The 13,608-nt window shown below is 59.4% G+C and overlaps 1 protein-coding gene across 1 annotated transcript in view; it reads right to left on the bottom strand.

Moving 5' to 3' along the window:
* The window catches only part of NTN1 (netrin 1), an 85,438-nt gene extending 72,377 nt beyond the window's left edge, over positions 1 to 13,061 (bottom strand). Inside the window, exon 1 of the mRNA XM_005530949.3 lies at positions 12,038 to 13,061. Within this exon, the coding sequence (XP_005531006.1) occupies positions 12,038 to 13,061 (1,024 nt within the window). The remainder of the gene's footprint in view (positions 1 to 12,037) is intronic.
* Between the last annotated feature and the right edge of the window lie 547 nt (positions 13,062 to 13,608).

Consider the following 13,608-nt stretch of genomic DNA (forward strand, 5'->3'; position numbering starts at 1 on the left):
TGGGTAATGAATAATTTATGACTCTGTCTTGATCCCCTTTCAATGGATTCACTATCCAGGGAGACTCGCTGAATAATTTGGATCATTCGTTTTCAAGTGCAGGGGCTGCCGACAAATTGTTTGCTTTTCATTGCTGGGGACATTCATTGGTCACCCAAACCAGGGGATTTCTTTGGTCACCCCCAGCACGTGAGGCGCTGTCTGGGGTTTTGTTGGGATTTTTTTGTTGTTGTTGTTGTTGTTGATTGGGCGAAACTTTGTGAAGTGGAGACTAACAAACAGCTCATCTGGGGGGCTGGATTTCTGCAGAAATCGGTTTGCCAAATTTCTGTGAACATTTGGTGGTTTTGCAGAGGCTTGTGGAAAAGTAAATGCTACGGAGGATATTAAATGTTATTCAAATGTTTTAAAGGCAACGCTGCTCTTGCTCTTTGATTTGAGCTAAACTATTATGCAGCTGATTATTAAATTTTGCTTACTCAGCTCACACTAGAGAAATGTTGCGGTGTTAAACCTGCTTTGCCTAAAATCCAGAGGGAAAGGGAATTTTCAGGAGGCTTGTGTTGGAGATCTTCTAATCTTTGCAATCAAACGAGCGCCTTCATCAGCCTGGCTGAGTCCACCCTGAGATCTCTAATCCTGAATTTATGCCCATCCCACGGGATCAGTCCTGGGCAGGCTCTGAGCTCTGCAAGGATCCATACCCGAGCATGCACACAGTGAGGATGAGCGTTGTTCCTTGCAATGGGATGGGATGGGATGGGATGGGATGGGATGGGATGGGATGGGATGGGATGGGATGGGATGGGATGGGATGGGATGGGATGGGATGGGATGGGATGGGATGGGATGGGATGGGATGGGATGGGATGGGATGGGATGGGATGGGATGGGATGACACATCAGCGCTGGTACCCACGGTTTGCCTGGCATGTCCCCACTTGGGCAAATCTCAGCACATTTGCTGCCAGCTCTGTGGAAAATCATCAGGACACGCCACGCTCAGCTGGGGAATGAACTGATAGCAGAGCTCTGCTGATGCACAGCCCCCCCGACACACCTCTGTTAGATGTTGAACTGCGCTCAAAACCGCCACTGGCTGAATGTGGGAACAGCTGGCAATGACCAGAGCTGAGCGCCCCCGGTCCGGCTCAGACCTGCCCAGCTCAGCGCAGTGCCATGGCCACCTCGCCGTCCCCAACTCCCGGCACCGCAGGAGCCGCAGAGGACAATCCCTGGTCCCCAGGGCCAGAGCCGCTCGTCCCGTCCCTGTCCCACTCATCCTGTCCCTATCCCTCTGGTCCCTGTCCCTCTGGTCCCGTCCCTTCCCTCTGATCCCATCCCTGTCCTTCTGGTCCCTGTCCCTCTGGTCCCATCCCTGTCCCTCTGGTCCCTGTCCCGCCGCTCCCGTCCCTCCCGCACCGCCCGCTGCCTGCGCCGCCCGCCCAGCCCCGATTTACGGGCAGCGTGTGAAGGACAGACACTGGGCCGCTGGGCTGAACAATGCGGGAATATTAGCCGAGTTACAAAAACAAACAAACCAAACCCTGCCGGGAGCCCGTTTCATTTATCTTCCTTTGTCCCGTTTTGCTTCAGCGTGAAAGTCGCCCTTTCAAGCGCAGCGGTTGCGTTCCAGCCCCGGCGGGCAGCTGATCCAAGCGCTGCTCCGCGAGCTCCCCAAAGGCGTGTTTGCACACTTCAATTCATCCCTAAATATTCAGCCGAGTTTCCCTCCCTCCAACCCTCCCAGGACTTTTTGCCCAAGAGCCGAGGGTGTAAAGCCCGGGGCCGAGGATGGCGGGGCGCAGAGCCTTTGTGTGCAAACACAAGCTGCTGTTTGTATTTGCCTTCCCCCTGGCAGAGCCCGATTGTGCGCAGGGCAGCGCTGGCCACCAGGCTGCTCTCAATATCCTCCCGGCCGCCGCCGCTGCCAGAGGGACGTTCCCCTCCCTCCCTCCCTCCCTCCCCGGCCGCTTTGAAGAGAACGGATTTAATTTCATGAGGCTTTCGGTAATCACGTTCCGATCTCCAACATTAACCAGAACTGACTCCCTCTTGCAAAAGGGGGAGGATGAGGCAGTGAACAGCCCCGGCTCGGGACGGGCGGCACTGACAGAGGAAGGCAAAACGCGGGGCTGCTTCTGCACCGCTTATCAGATGGAGCTGCGAAACAACAGGCTCTTGGCAGCGCCAGGAGGGAGCGGCTGTACCCACCCCGAGGAGGCTCTTCAGGCTGCTCTCGTGCACCACAAACTGATTTTTAAACACAGACATTTTCCTCCTGTCCGCGGCTCTTCTCAACCTTTACCTTCCTTCTTCCCTTTCCATTTCCAGCCTCCTGATGCCTCTGTCACATCCCCCAGGGCTCGCTTTGCTGCTGGAACAGGCTCCTCTGCTCGTGCATCGCTACCTGCTGGGGTAGCCAGTGGGCCAGGAAGAGCCAGGGCCACCCATCGGAGGAAGGCTTTGCACGAAGAGGATGCTGCCGACAGGGAGATTCAGGTCTCACCTGAATGCACTGTCCCTCCCTCTCCTCCCCTCCCTACATGCAGGGCTCAGCTCTCCCCAGAGCATCTCCTGGCCAGGCAGAGATGGCACTCCAGAGCCTGAAGGAAAGTTGTTTTGGGGCTGTGAGAGCAGAGCAAGTGCTGGGGAGTCCCCAGTGGGTGTTAAAACTCCCTGTTCCAATCAGGTGTGCTGTCCGTTCTCTCCTCATCCACTCTGCTCTGACTGCCTGAGCCTGCACCCTAAATACCCACAGAGCTGCCACTGAGGGACATTAATTAATGATAATTCCATGAAAATTTTTCCCTTGGTCAAAACAAAGCACAGATCCCAGCGATCCACCCAGTGCAGCCTGGCAGGGATCTGGGTGATGGATGGCTCCAAAACACCGCAGGGATGATGACGTGGACACCTCATCCATCTTTCCAAGCCGGGCCCTGAACCTGGAGCGCACAGGCCGCGGGGATGGATCGGGAGGGAACAGCTGGGCCGCTCCTCACGGGGACTGGGAGTGCACAGCCCCAGCATGGAGATGGCACCGAGCCTGGAGCGTGGGGCCTGCTGAGCCTGAGTGTTCCTGCTGCGCTCCTCCAGTTCCCACCTGGGCCAGGGGCAGGACACCTCACCTCCCTCCTTCATGCACTGGGAAATGGGGACTGCTCTCACCACTCCGGGAGGCACCATCAACACATCTGTGCCTATTTCTGCCTGGCAGAAAGAGTTTCCCACACCAGCACATCTAAAAGGATAAATTTGCTGTGAAATGACCCCACAGAACCGGGCTGCTCCCAGCCTGTGTCACTGCACTGCCTGCTCCTGCCCCTCATGGCCTTTTGGCCCTTTCCCAGGGGAAACTGGGGGTGCTGGGTGTAGGCCCTGGACTCTCCATCCTCTCTCCAAATGGGAGATGCAGCAGCTTTGATTCCCAAGAGACTCCCAAAGTTGCTACCCCCTACCTGTACTGGAGTTTCCACTCACCTGCCCACACAATCTCCTTTTGCTGATTGTTTTTGGCAGAAAATGTCCAAGGACTTTTGGGCTCATCCACTGACGTCCCCTCGATCCCCAGGGGAACAGGAATTGGGCTGAGAGCTGTGATTCCCAGTGCAGCATCCCCAGTTGTCCTGTCTCAGCCCGAGGGGGGATCCCTCTCCATGAGCAACCACAGCCTGGGTGACAACAGGCCTTGGGCAAAGCCAGAGGCCCGTTCCAGCCCTTCTGTGAAATCATTTAGGAAAACCCTGTACTTCCAGAAGAGAGTGAAATAAAGGTTTGCTCCTTCCCTGCGCTCCAACCCTCTGTCCAGGGGGGAATGCAGACACAATTTTCAACCCTCCGTCACTCACAAGACACTTTGAAAAGGTTTGAAAGGAAAATTTCTGCCTGTGGAAACATCTGCCCAGGAAGATCTATTCCATGGTCTCACAGCTGTGTGTGGGACATGAATCCAGGCTCTTTCCCTTCCTGTTCCTTTCTCTCTGCCCTCTGCAGTCCCGGCCATGCAGGAGGTGCCCACTGTGGGCAGCAGTTCTGTGCCCAGTTTGTGTTGTCAATGTCCCCCATGCCAGCTGAGACCTCAGAGTGCTTGCTGAGCCCCAGAACAAAATAATCTCTCTGTCCACATCACTCCATCAGCTTTCAGACTCCTGTCTCCACTAAACCAGCAGCGTGCAAAATACTTCCATGAATTCATCTCCAGGCAGAGCTGAGTGTCTCTTCCATTCCCGTGCTCTCCCACGTCAGAATACATTTCTTTAGTGTCTCCCAAAAGAAGACAGGATTTTCCCCTCCCCACCATTAATTCCCTGTTTCCTGCTGAGCCTAAAGCAAACTCGCACTCAGTGTGGGGTTGAGCCCCTCTGTGCCACTGGTCCCTCTGCTTCTGCCTGGGGTGGATCAGGAGCGGCCGGGTCCCCGTTCCGCTGCCTCCAAGAGCCTCCACGGCTGCCCTGGCTGAGAGAGGAAAAGCCTCTGTCTCCTTATCAGTCCCCAGGGCATCCTAATCCCCTTATAAACTAAATCCATTTTACAAGATATCTTTTAAAGAGCCTGCCCGTCACTCCATCCCAGCTCTCCAGACTTTTCGGAGCGCGGTCAGCGGGGATGAGTCTCTGCCGCGGGCAGAGCCAGGATTGCTCCGGGTGTGAATTCAGCCTGTCCCTGTCCCTGTCCCCTGTCCCTGTCCCTGTCCCTGTCCCTGTCCCTGTCCCTGTCCCTGTCCCCTGTCCCTGTCCCTGTCCCTGTCCCTGTCCCTGTCCCTGTCCCTGTCCCCTGTCCCTGTCCCTGTCCCCTGTCCCCTGTCCCTGTCCCTGTCCCTGTCCCCTGTCCCCTGTCCCTGTCCCTGTCCCTGTCCTCTGTCCCTGTCCCTGTCCCTGTCCCTGTCCCTGTCCCCTGTCCCTGTCCCCTGTCCCTGTCCCTGTCCCTGTCCCTGTCCCCTGTCCCCGTCTCTGTCCCTGTCCCTGTCCCCTGTCCCCGTCTCTGTCCCTGTCCCTGTCCCGTGCTTTGATCCCTGCCCAGACACGGCACAGGTCCCTGTCCTGCCGGGCTGCAGAGCCAGGCTGAGCCGTGCCAGCCCCGGCTGTGCCCGCTGCATGCGGGAAGCAGCGGGGATCTGGCAGGGATGCTCGGGACGGGAGCTCGGCTCATGCAAAGCAAACGTTTCCTGCTGATCCGAGCGGCAGAGGCCAAACTGCAGCCGCTGCTCCAGAGGCACCCTGGGGACGGAGCAGATGCGGCTCTGCCACCGCCGAGCGGCAACCCGGCCCCGAACCCTCTGCACGGGCTGATCCTGGCAGCAAATCCTCTCCCTTCTCTCCTGAAAAACGGGGGGGATGTGTTCGGTGCAATCATGAACGTGCTGCAAATAAATCACCCTGGTGGGGTTGAGTGTGTGAAGCCCCCGTGTCCCGGGGACACCGCCCGGCCGTGGGGTCCTGTGCCCCAGGCTGCCGTGCCGGAGCTCTCTAGGAAAAGGTGGATGCTGGATTTGATGGATCCTGGGGCTGCTTTGGGGTTTTTTCTACTGTTTGACAGCAACAAGGGGCCAAATGATCTACAGCCCCTGTAAAGGCAGGCAGGTACCCAGACTGTTCCAGCCATCCTGACCCATGATCGCCTTTTCCCCATATTTCCCCCAGGACAAAAGTGGTGGAGGAAAAAACTCAGTGCAGCACCCTGAAATCCTCCGGAAAATCCCCAATCAAACTCTGCTTGCACAGCCCAGCCACAGAATGGTTACAGACAGGATGAGAGCTGGGAAGGCTTTTGAGGTGCAGATGATCAGTCAGGGTAGAGAAAAGGAATCACCTGGAATGAAATTCTGCAGTCCCATACAAAGCACAAGAGCCTCTAAAACCACTACCAAAAAGCTGAGTGTCACAAAAGGGAGGCAGGAGAGATGTAGGGACAAAATGGCATCCACTCTCCGTGGTCACAAAAACCCATCTCCCATCCCTGATGATGAAGGGGAGATAAATTAAGAATATGAAGACAAATTTGTGTGCCCAACTGTTCCCACTTCACAGGCCAGATAGAAACCCCGGAATCCTGGGAATGGTTTTCTGGGCTGTGGGGATTGCAGAGCCCTCGGGTGCTTTTTGCTCCATCCCTGGAGAGGCAGCACGTCCCCCCGGGCAGGCACAGGGAGTTTGCGAGGCGAGGACAGCGGAGGCTGAATAAGGATGACATGATTTGGCCCAGAAAGAGAAGGGCAGAGATTAGCCGTGGACAAGCTCAAGGGAAGGCAAGTGTCCAACCCGGAGTGCCAAGCCTGGTTTTGTTTTAGCCTTAGCTGCGCTTTTTTGTTTGTTTGTTTGTTGGTGTAAAAACCTTTCTGTTGGAAATCAGTTTAACTTTAAGCTTCCTGAGAATAAAAGCCTGTGAGAAAGCTCTGCCCATGCGAGGCTCCCTTGGGAGGCTACAATGGGAGCCTCAGCAGCTCATGAGCCCAAATTTCTATGGCTACAGCACCCATCTGCTCAGCAATACAGTTACCCCTGCTCTGCGCTTCCCCATGCAGCACAACCCGCTGGGAGCTGCACCAGGAGGGGCTGGGAAGGACCTGTGGCTCCAAGGGTGGCACATGGAGCCACAAGAAGTGCAGCCCTCGCAGGGTCTGCTCCAGCTGCTGGTGAAGCTGCCCCAGCTGCAGTTTTCTGAGTACAAGGATGGTGCAATAATGCTTTGTGCCTTTCTCAACACAAATCTGGAGGATTTTATAGAGGCCCCCCCCCCCCCCCTTTGCTCCCTATAAATGGGGAAATTGAAGCATTTGAGGGAATGAAGGGAAATTGAACCTGGATATTAGAAATTATGAGCATTCCTGTTATCATCAGGAGGTAATGGGCAGCACCACCACAGAGCAGCTCCAAAATCCACCTGAGAACCCTGGCTGGATCCTGCAGGGGCAGAGTTGTGTTGTGCTGCCAGATCCAGGCACCAGCACCTGCCTCGGGTGGACAAAGGATGTTACACTGTGGGGATCCTGCTCTGGCACCCTGGGGATCCTCTCTGGGACCCTGGGGATCCTGCAGGGGCAGCCTGGGGATCCTGCTCAGAGGCTCTCTGCGCAGGTTGGGAATGTGGCTGTTTCTCCAAGCAAGAAGGGCTGGATGCCTGCAACCTTCCCCATCCCTCTGGAACAGGCGTGGACATAAGCAGGGTGAACACAGGGACACTCAGACTCCTTTTCTCCTCACAGGGGGATTTGCAAAGCCACTTCATTCCTCTGTCTGACCCCCACCCCACCATGGAACCGAAGGGGCAGAGGGTGCATTGGATGTGCCCCTGTGTGACCGGGTCCCTGCCAGCTCTGCCTGTCCCCCTCCCACAGCGGCAGCCAGTGCCTCTGTCCCTCTGTCCCCCTCAGGATAAACCATCTGCAAAGCCTGAGCCACCATGGCAGAGGAGAAGGCAAAAAGGACATTTCCCACCAGCCCAGCCCTTCCTGGTCAGATGTCTCAGCCACTGTGAGCCACTGCCAGCCCCTGGTGGCCCAGGCCTTGCCCTGGCTCCCTGCTCTGCCCCCGGGGGCCTGGACCCTGCAGGCAGTCACTGGCTCACAAGCAATTCCTGTCCAGTGGGACAGAGCCAAAGTCACCACCAGCTCAACTCCTTCTTCTATTTGGAGGCCAAGGAGAATGGGAAGGAATCCTCTCCTGGGGCTCCCCAATATCCCACTGTGCCAGCCTGGGGAAAGGTTACAGACAGGATGGAGCTGGGAAGGCTTTTGAGGTGGAGGTGATTAATGCAGGGTTCATCTGAATTTAATAAGGGACACCAGGAACGCCCTGGCATGAAATCCCTCCCATCCCTCTGTGGGAGCAGAGCGAGAGGAGCTGGCTATGTGGGAGGATTTGATTTCCCTGGTTGTGATGAGGGTGGAGGGGCCCCAAGCACTGCCCTGCAAATGCCTCCCTGGACCACCACGGAGGTGAGAAAGCCCCAGGTTTGACTGGAAGTTTTTCATTGGGAGTGTTTGGCGGGCGCTTCTCTCGGAGTTTCTGGTCAACTCCTTGTCTGAGGTGAAGTTTCCTTTCTGCTGAATAAGAAGCTTGCTCGGAAATTGCTCTGACATGAGACACATCCCAGCCTGGGAACCCTTCGGCAGCGGAGCAGAGCCTGTCCAACACCAGGCTCCCTGTGCTGCCTGTGCCAAATCCCTATCTGGGAACACAATGTGTTTCCTTTCTCTCCCTGCGCTCGCTCCTGGGTTTGTTAAACACTCTCAAGGCGTCACAGAGGGCCAAAATCCGAGCAGCGCCCAGCACCTGCAGCCGCCACTGACGTCAGGAACACCTGCAGGTGCAGGGAGCATCTCCTGGCTCCATGGGCGGAAGGCTGTGGGGATCCAGAGCCAGCACTGGGAATGGAGTCTGGAGCTCTCCAAGTGCCTGTCAGCAGGATGCAGCCTGGGCTTGTCCAGTGGTGCTTTATCCAAGGGAAAGGCAGAGGTGCTCCGTGCAAGCTGAAGGGAGGGTGCTTGGCTGGGCTCATTGCCAGCACTCCAAATAACACCGCAATTCCGGAGAAGCTGCAGTGGTATTTTCATATATATTTTAGTGATGTTAAATCTGATCAAAGACCCTGCCTGCATTTTCCTGTGTCCACACAAGCTCGCCAGCAGCTGAGCTCTGACAGCGGTTTAGTTCAGACCTTTCCCAGCTGCAATCCCCTCTCCCGGGGGAGCTGGAAGCTGCATCAGGACAGACTGGGCTGTCTGAAGGGGGCTTGGGCTGGACCAGTGCTGAGCAAAGAGCCAGCCCAGCAGCGCTGGAGAGAGGCAGGATGGAGAACAGACCTCTGAGCTCTTCTCCAAGCTGAGTTCTCCCTGGAGCACTCCGGCTCCCAGGCGCTCGGCCAAAGCCGGACCGCGGGGCCAAGCTCTACGTGGATGAGTTACTTGCCAGGTAAAGCTGATGGGAACCTGAAGCTGTGCAAAGCTCTGCAGGAGCAGATCCCTGGAGAACATCTCCTTGGGACAAGCCCTGTCCTCTCCATGTGCAGCGCTGGGATCTCACAAGGAGCTCTAAAGAAAAAATCGATCTAGCTGGCAAAAAACATTCCCGTGGGAAATTTTGACTTTCTGTCTAAAACTCCAGAGCATTTCTTTTTCAGCCCCAAATGAGCATGAATGGGAACAAAGATTCAGTTTTGGCAGGGGAAATGGGCTAACCAAAGAAAACACCCAAATTTTTAAGCAAAGTAGACACATTCTATAATTTTTCTCTTTGGATGAAAAGAATAAGAAAAATAAAACTCCCAACGATTTTCCAGAAAGGAAAAAAGTAAATTCAGAGAAAAAAACCGCAACCAGTTCTCTCACCGCTACCTGATGCAAATTCAGCTGATTTGGCCGATTCACCTTTCCCTCGGCACGGCGGCTCGGGACGCTCCGGCCGCTCTGATCCCCTTTGCAGCTGGAAGGAGCCTCCAGCGTGCGGAGGCAGCAGCAGCAGCAGCAGCAGCAGCAGCAGCTCCCCGCTCGTCCCCTGCCCCTGCCCGGCGCGGGAGGCTCCGCAGCCCCCGCTGACCCGGGCCTGACTTTCTCTCGGGATTTGGGAGAGAAACCAGGGTGGGCCGACGGTCATGAGCGAGTGGGTGGGAGTTGAATGGGGTTATTGTGATCTTTATCTGGGGGGATTACTCCAGGCGGTGTGGGCTTGGCAGGGCAGCGCGGGTGTTTGGCCGTGGCTGGTTTTACAGACTGATAGGTGCGGCCCCAGGGAAGGAGCAGCAGGACTCGGCTGCGAAAAATTGTTTTACGGTAGCTTCATCCTTGCAAAACATTCACTTCCCAGCAAAGCCGGTGGAAAAGGAAAAAACAGAGCGATTTTCGTTTGCAGAAGTCTGACGCGGCTAGGACTGCACATGGTCTGAAATGCAAAGCCTGGCATAAAAGTGACATATTTTACTGGAAACTGGGAACTTGCTTCCCTTTTATTGGAAATAAATTGGAAGGGAGAACGATGGTAGGAGGAATGCGCCAGCACAGTAACTGAATAGAAGCGTTTTCAGGAGCATTTGGGGATCCTGCGGAGTAGACCGGGGGTCCGATAGCACCCCGAGACCGCACCAGAATTTACGGCATCGCCGATAGCAGTGACTCTGCAGGCAGGGAGCGGGGCTGAGGCTGGGAAAGCCGGTCCCCTCCTGGTCCCCCGGCCTCGCTGCTGGGCAAGAGGCAGTGCTGGGAAGCAAACGAGACACGGAGCTCCGTCCCGAGCGCCGCCGGGACCCGCGGGCCGGGGGAAGAGCAAACCCGGAGCTGACCCCTGCAGCAGAGGAGCAGCCGCCGATCCGCAGCCCGGGGGAGCGGGGGCTCCGCGTCGGGGCCGAGCATCGCTCCGAGGCTGCGGGACCCCGCACCCGCCCCCGGAGCTGCCACCGAGTGTGCCCCGGTGCCACCGGGCCGCGGGAGCGGGCCCCTCTCCCCGCCAGATAAGCCGCCTCGGCCGTGCCTCCCTGGTGAAATTGCGCTCTCTGCAAGGGACACATCTGATTGTGATTTGAGGGAAAAAAAATTCAAAAAAATGAAAAGAAGGGAAAGAAAACAAAAAAAAAAAAAAAGAAAAAAAAAGAAAAGAAATAAAAAATAGGCGGCCAACCCCGGCCGCTCGGCGAGGGTTTTTTCCTATCGTCGGAGCTGCAAATATTTTGGAAGACGGGGCCGTGTTTTCCGTGTAAACAAGGCAGCGGCGGCGGCGGGCGGCGGAGCTGGGGCTGCGCTCCGCGGGGCCGGGGGGTCCCGGCGTGGGGAGCCGAGCCCAGTCCGGGCCACCCCAGCCCCGGGCCCGGGTCCTCAAGGGGACACGGCTGAGCACCGGCCCCTTAAACCGCGAGAAGAGGAGCGGCAGCGCGTGGGGATCCCGCTGGGAAGCGGGGGTGGAAGATCGGAGGGAACATTCGGCGGGATGTGTGGGGCTCACGGAGAACTCCCCAACTCTTAACTCTTATCCACCGCGGCAGAGAAGAGGACGCTTCCTCTCCGCCCGGGGACAGCCAGCACGGCGCGCGTTTCTCGCTCGAGATGAAAAGAACCGGCGGCTGCCCGGCTCTCATTTGGCCCTGGGGCTCGTTCAAGTCCCCGCCGCCGCCTCCCAGGGCCGCCCGCACCTCCTGAGGATGTAGGGACGGGAGCTGCAGGCTTCGCCGCGCTTCCCTGCCGTGCTGCCGGCTGCCTTCCCTCTCCGGAAAGGGCCAGAGCCCATCCCCATCCCGCCCGGACGAGGAGCCTCTCGGGCTTTGCGGCGGCTCTGAGCCCGTGTCCCGTGGAGGAGAACGGGCCGGCGGGCGAGCTCCGGGATCCCCGCACCGGAGCCGGGCCGTGGGCTGCGGGCCCCCCGCTCAGGACCCGCCCGGGACGGGAGACGCTGCCCGGCCAGCCAGGGCCCCTCCGCGCTTCTCCGGACACGAAAGGCGTTTTCCCAGAATCCCGAATGTCCCATATCCCCGCTCCTGAGATCCTTGTTTTTTCCTGCCTCGCGTTTCCGAGCTTCCCTTTGCTCTGCCCATCGGAGTCCCCCGCGGACCCCGTCCTGCGCGGCCGGGTGCCTCCAGTGTCCCCGTCCCACGTCTCCGCGGCCCTCGGTATCCCCTGCCCCAAATTCCTGTGCCCGGCCGATGGTCCCAGGTCCCCCGTGCCCTCTGTTTTGCACCTGGAGATCCCTCGGTGCTGTCAACCAGCGGGCTCCGGAGTACCTCAGTGTTCCCTGCCTTGAGCTGCCGGGTGCCTCAGTGTCCCATCCCCTGCGCTCCCGAGTGCCTTCACATCCCTGCTCCGCGCTCCAAGGTCCCTCGGTGTCCCGTCCTCATCCCTACGCTCTCCGGTACCTCCTGCTATCCCGTTCTCCATCTCCCTGCGTGTCCCCGCTCTGCTCGGCGTGTTCCTGGACGTCCCCGTGCCTTTCGCTGCCGTTCCCCGCGGCTCCTTCGCTCTGCCCTCCCTCTGCCTCCCCTCCGGGGACCTCCGCGCCCCGTCCCCGTCCTCCTCCTCCTCCCCGCCCGTGCCGGAGCGTCCGCGGCCGGGACTCACCCACACACTCGTTGGCCTCCCGGGCCGTCGCTCGCTGCCAGGGCCGGTCGTAGTGGAAGGGCTTGCAGCGGTCGCACTCGGGGCCGGCCGTGTTGTGCTTGCAGTCGCACACCAAGCTGTCGTCGCGGTCTCGGACGCAGCGCGACGCGTGCCCGTTGCACTTGCAGCGCCCACCGACCTGCAGGTCGGACACGGCGTAGAAGTAGGAGTCGCGGGCCAGCTCGGAGTCGTCCTCGCTCTCGTCGCCGAAGGTGTGCAGGCGACTGAAGGTCACCCTGATGTCGGTGGCCGTCACCCAGTCCTGCAGCACGGGCGAGTTGTCGAAGTCGTGGGCGGTGGGGCGGCCGTCCAGGGTGCTGAAGGCGATGAGGCCGCCGGAGAGGGGCCGCACGTCGGTGTGCGAGTCGGTGCACACCGCCTCCTGCTCGTTCTGCTTCGTGATGGCGGCGCGGCTCGGCTTGTTGTACATCTTGCGGCACTGCGTGGAGTAGAACTGGAAAGGCACCCAGGTCTTGCCGTAGTCCATGGACTTGTGGATGGCCATGGACTCGGGGCGCGGCGAGCAGAACTGCAGGCTGACGTAGGTCACCTCGAATTTCTTGCCGAGGGAGAGGGTGAGGGTGACGTTGTGGGGATACTGGACGTAGCTGTCGGACTGCCAGCAGGTCAGGTTGTGCGGGTTGTTGAGGTCGGTGAGGAAGGAGGGCGGGTGGGCGCGCTTGGGGTCGGAGGCGTTGCAGAGGTGGCAGGTGCGGACCTGCTCCTCTCCCTTCTCCGTCACCACGCAGTACCGCGACGGCGGCTTCCCGCAGGTGCTGGACACCTTCACCTCCTTCCCGAAGGCCGAGTTGACGAAGTCGGGGATGCAGCGGCGGGGCAGCCCGTGCTCGTCGTAGCAGGGGTCGGGCTGGGCGGTCTGCACGGCGAACATGCTCACGCCGTGGTAGCCGCCGCGCAGGGGCTGCGCCAGCCACGCCGCCGCCAGCAGCAGGGCCAGCGGCGCCTCCGCTCCCCTCCGCGGCATCCTGCGCGACCTCCGCGCGGCGTGGGGACAGCGGGGAGGGGGACACGGGCCACACCGGGGAGCCGCCGCTCGACCGCGCCGCTCCGCGGGGCACCTCGGCCGGGGACGCGGTGCGGCGGCTCAGGGAGCCCGGAGCCTCGCCCGCCCCCCGGCCAGCCCCGCGGAGAAAGGGGAGACCGCGACGGCGGCGGCACCACAAAAGTGGGGCTGGCGGCGGGGCTGGGTCCCGCCTGCCTCCCGCCCCGGCCCTCGCACGGAGAATGACTGGCGGTCCCAGCCCCCGCCGCGTTTGAGGTCATGCTAAAGGAGTGACATCGCGCTCAAGGAACAGAACAACGACATCCACTGGCGGCTCAGCCAGAGACGAGCGCAGGCCTCGGGGAGGGCGGGGGGGGGGGATGGGAGTGGGACGGAGCCCGCCTCGACACCGCGGGGATGGGCGCCAGCTCCGCCGCGGGGCTCCCGAGCCGCCCCGAGGAGCCGGGCCTGGGCCCTTCTGCTCCCCCTCCCCGCCCCTCGGTGCCCCCGACGGGGCTGGGGGAGCCGG

This window comes from Pseudopodoces humilis, chromosome 21 (assembly GCF_049639895.1).
Source record: "Pseudopodoces humilis isolate 2021_Gansu_Grassland_sample_001 chromosome 21, ASM4963989v1, whole genome shotgun sequence".
Classification (NCBI taxonomy): Eukaryota; Metazoa; Chordata; class Aves; order Passeriformes; family Paridae; genus Pseudopodoces; species Pseudopodoces humilis.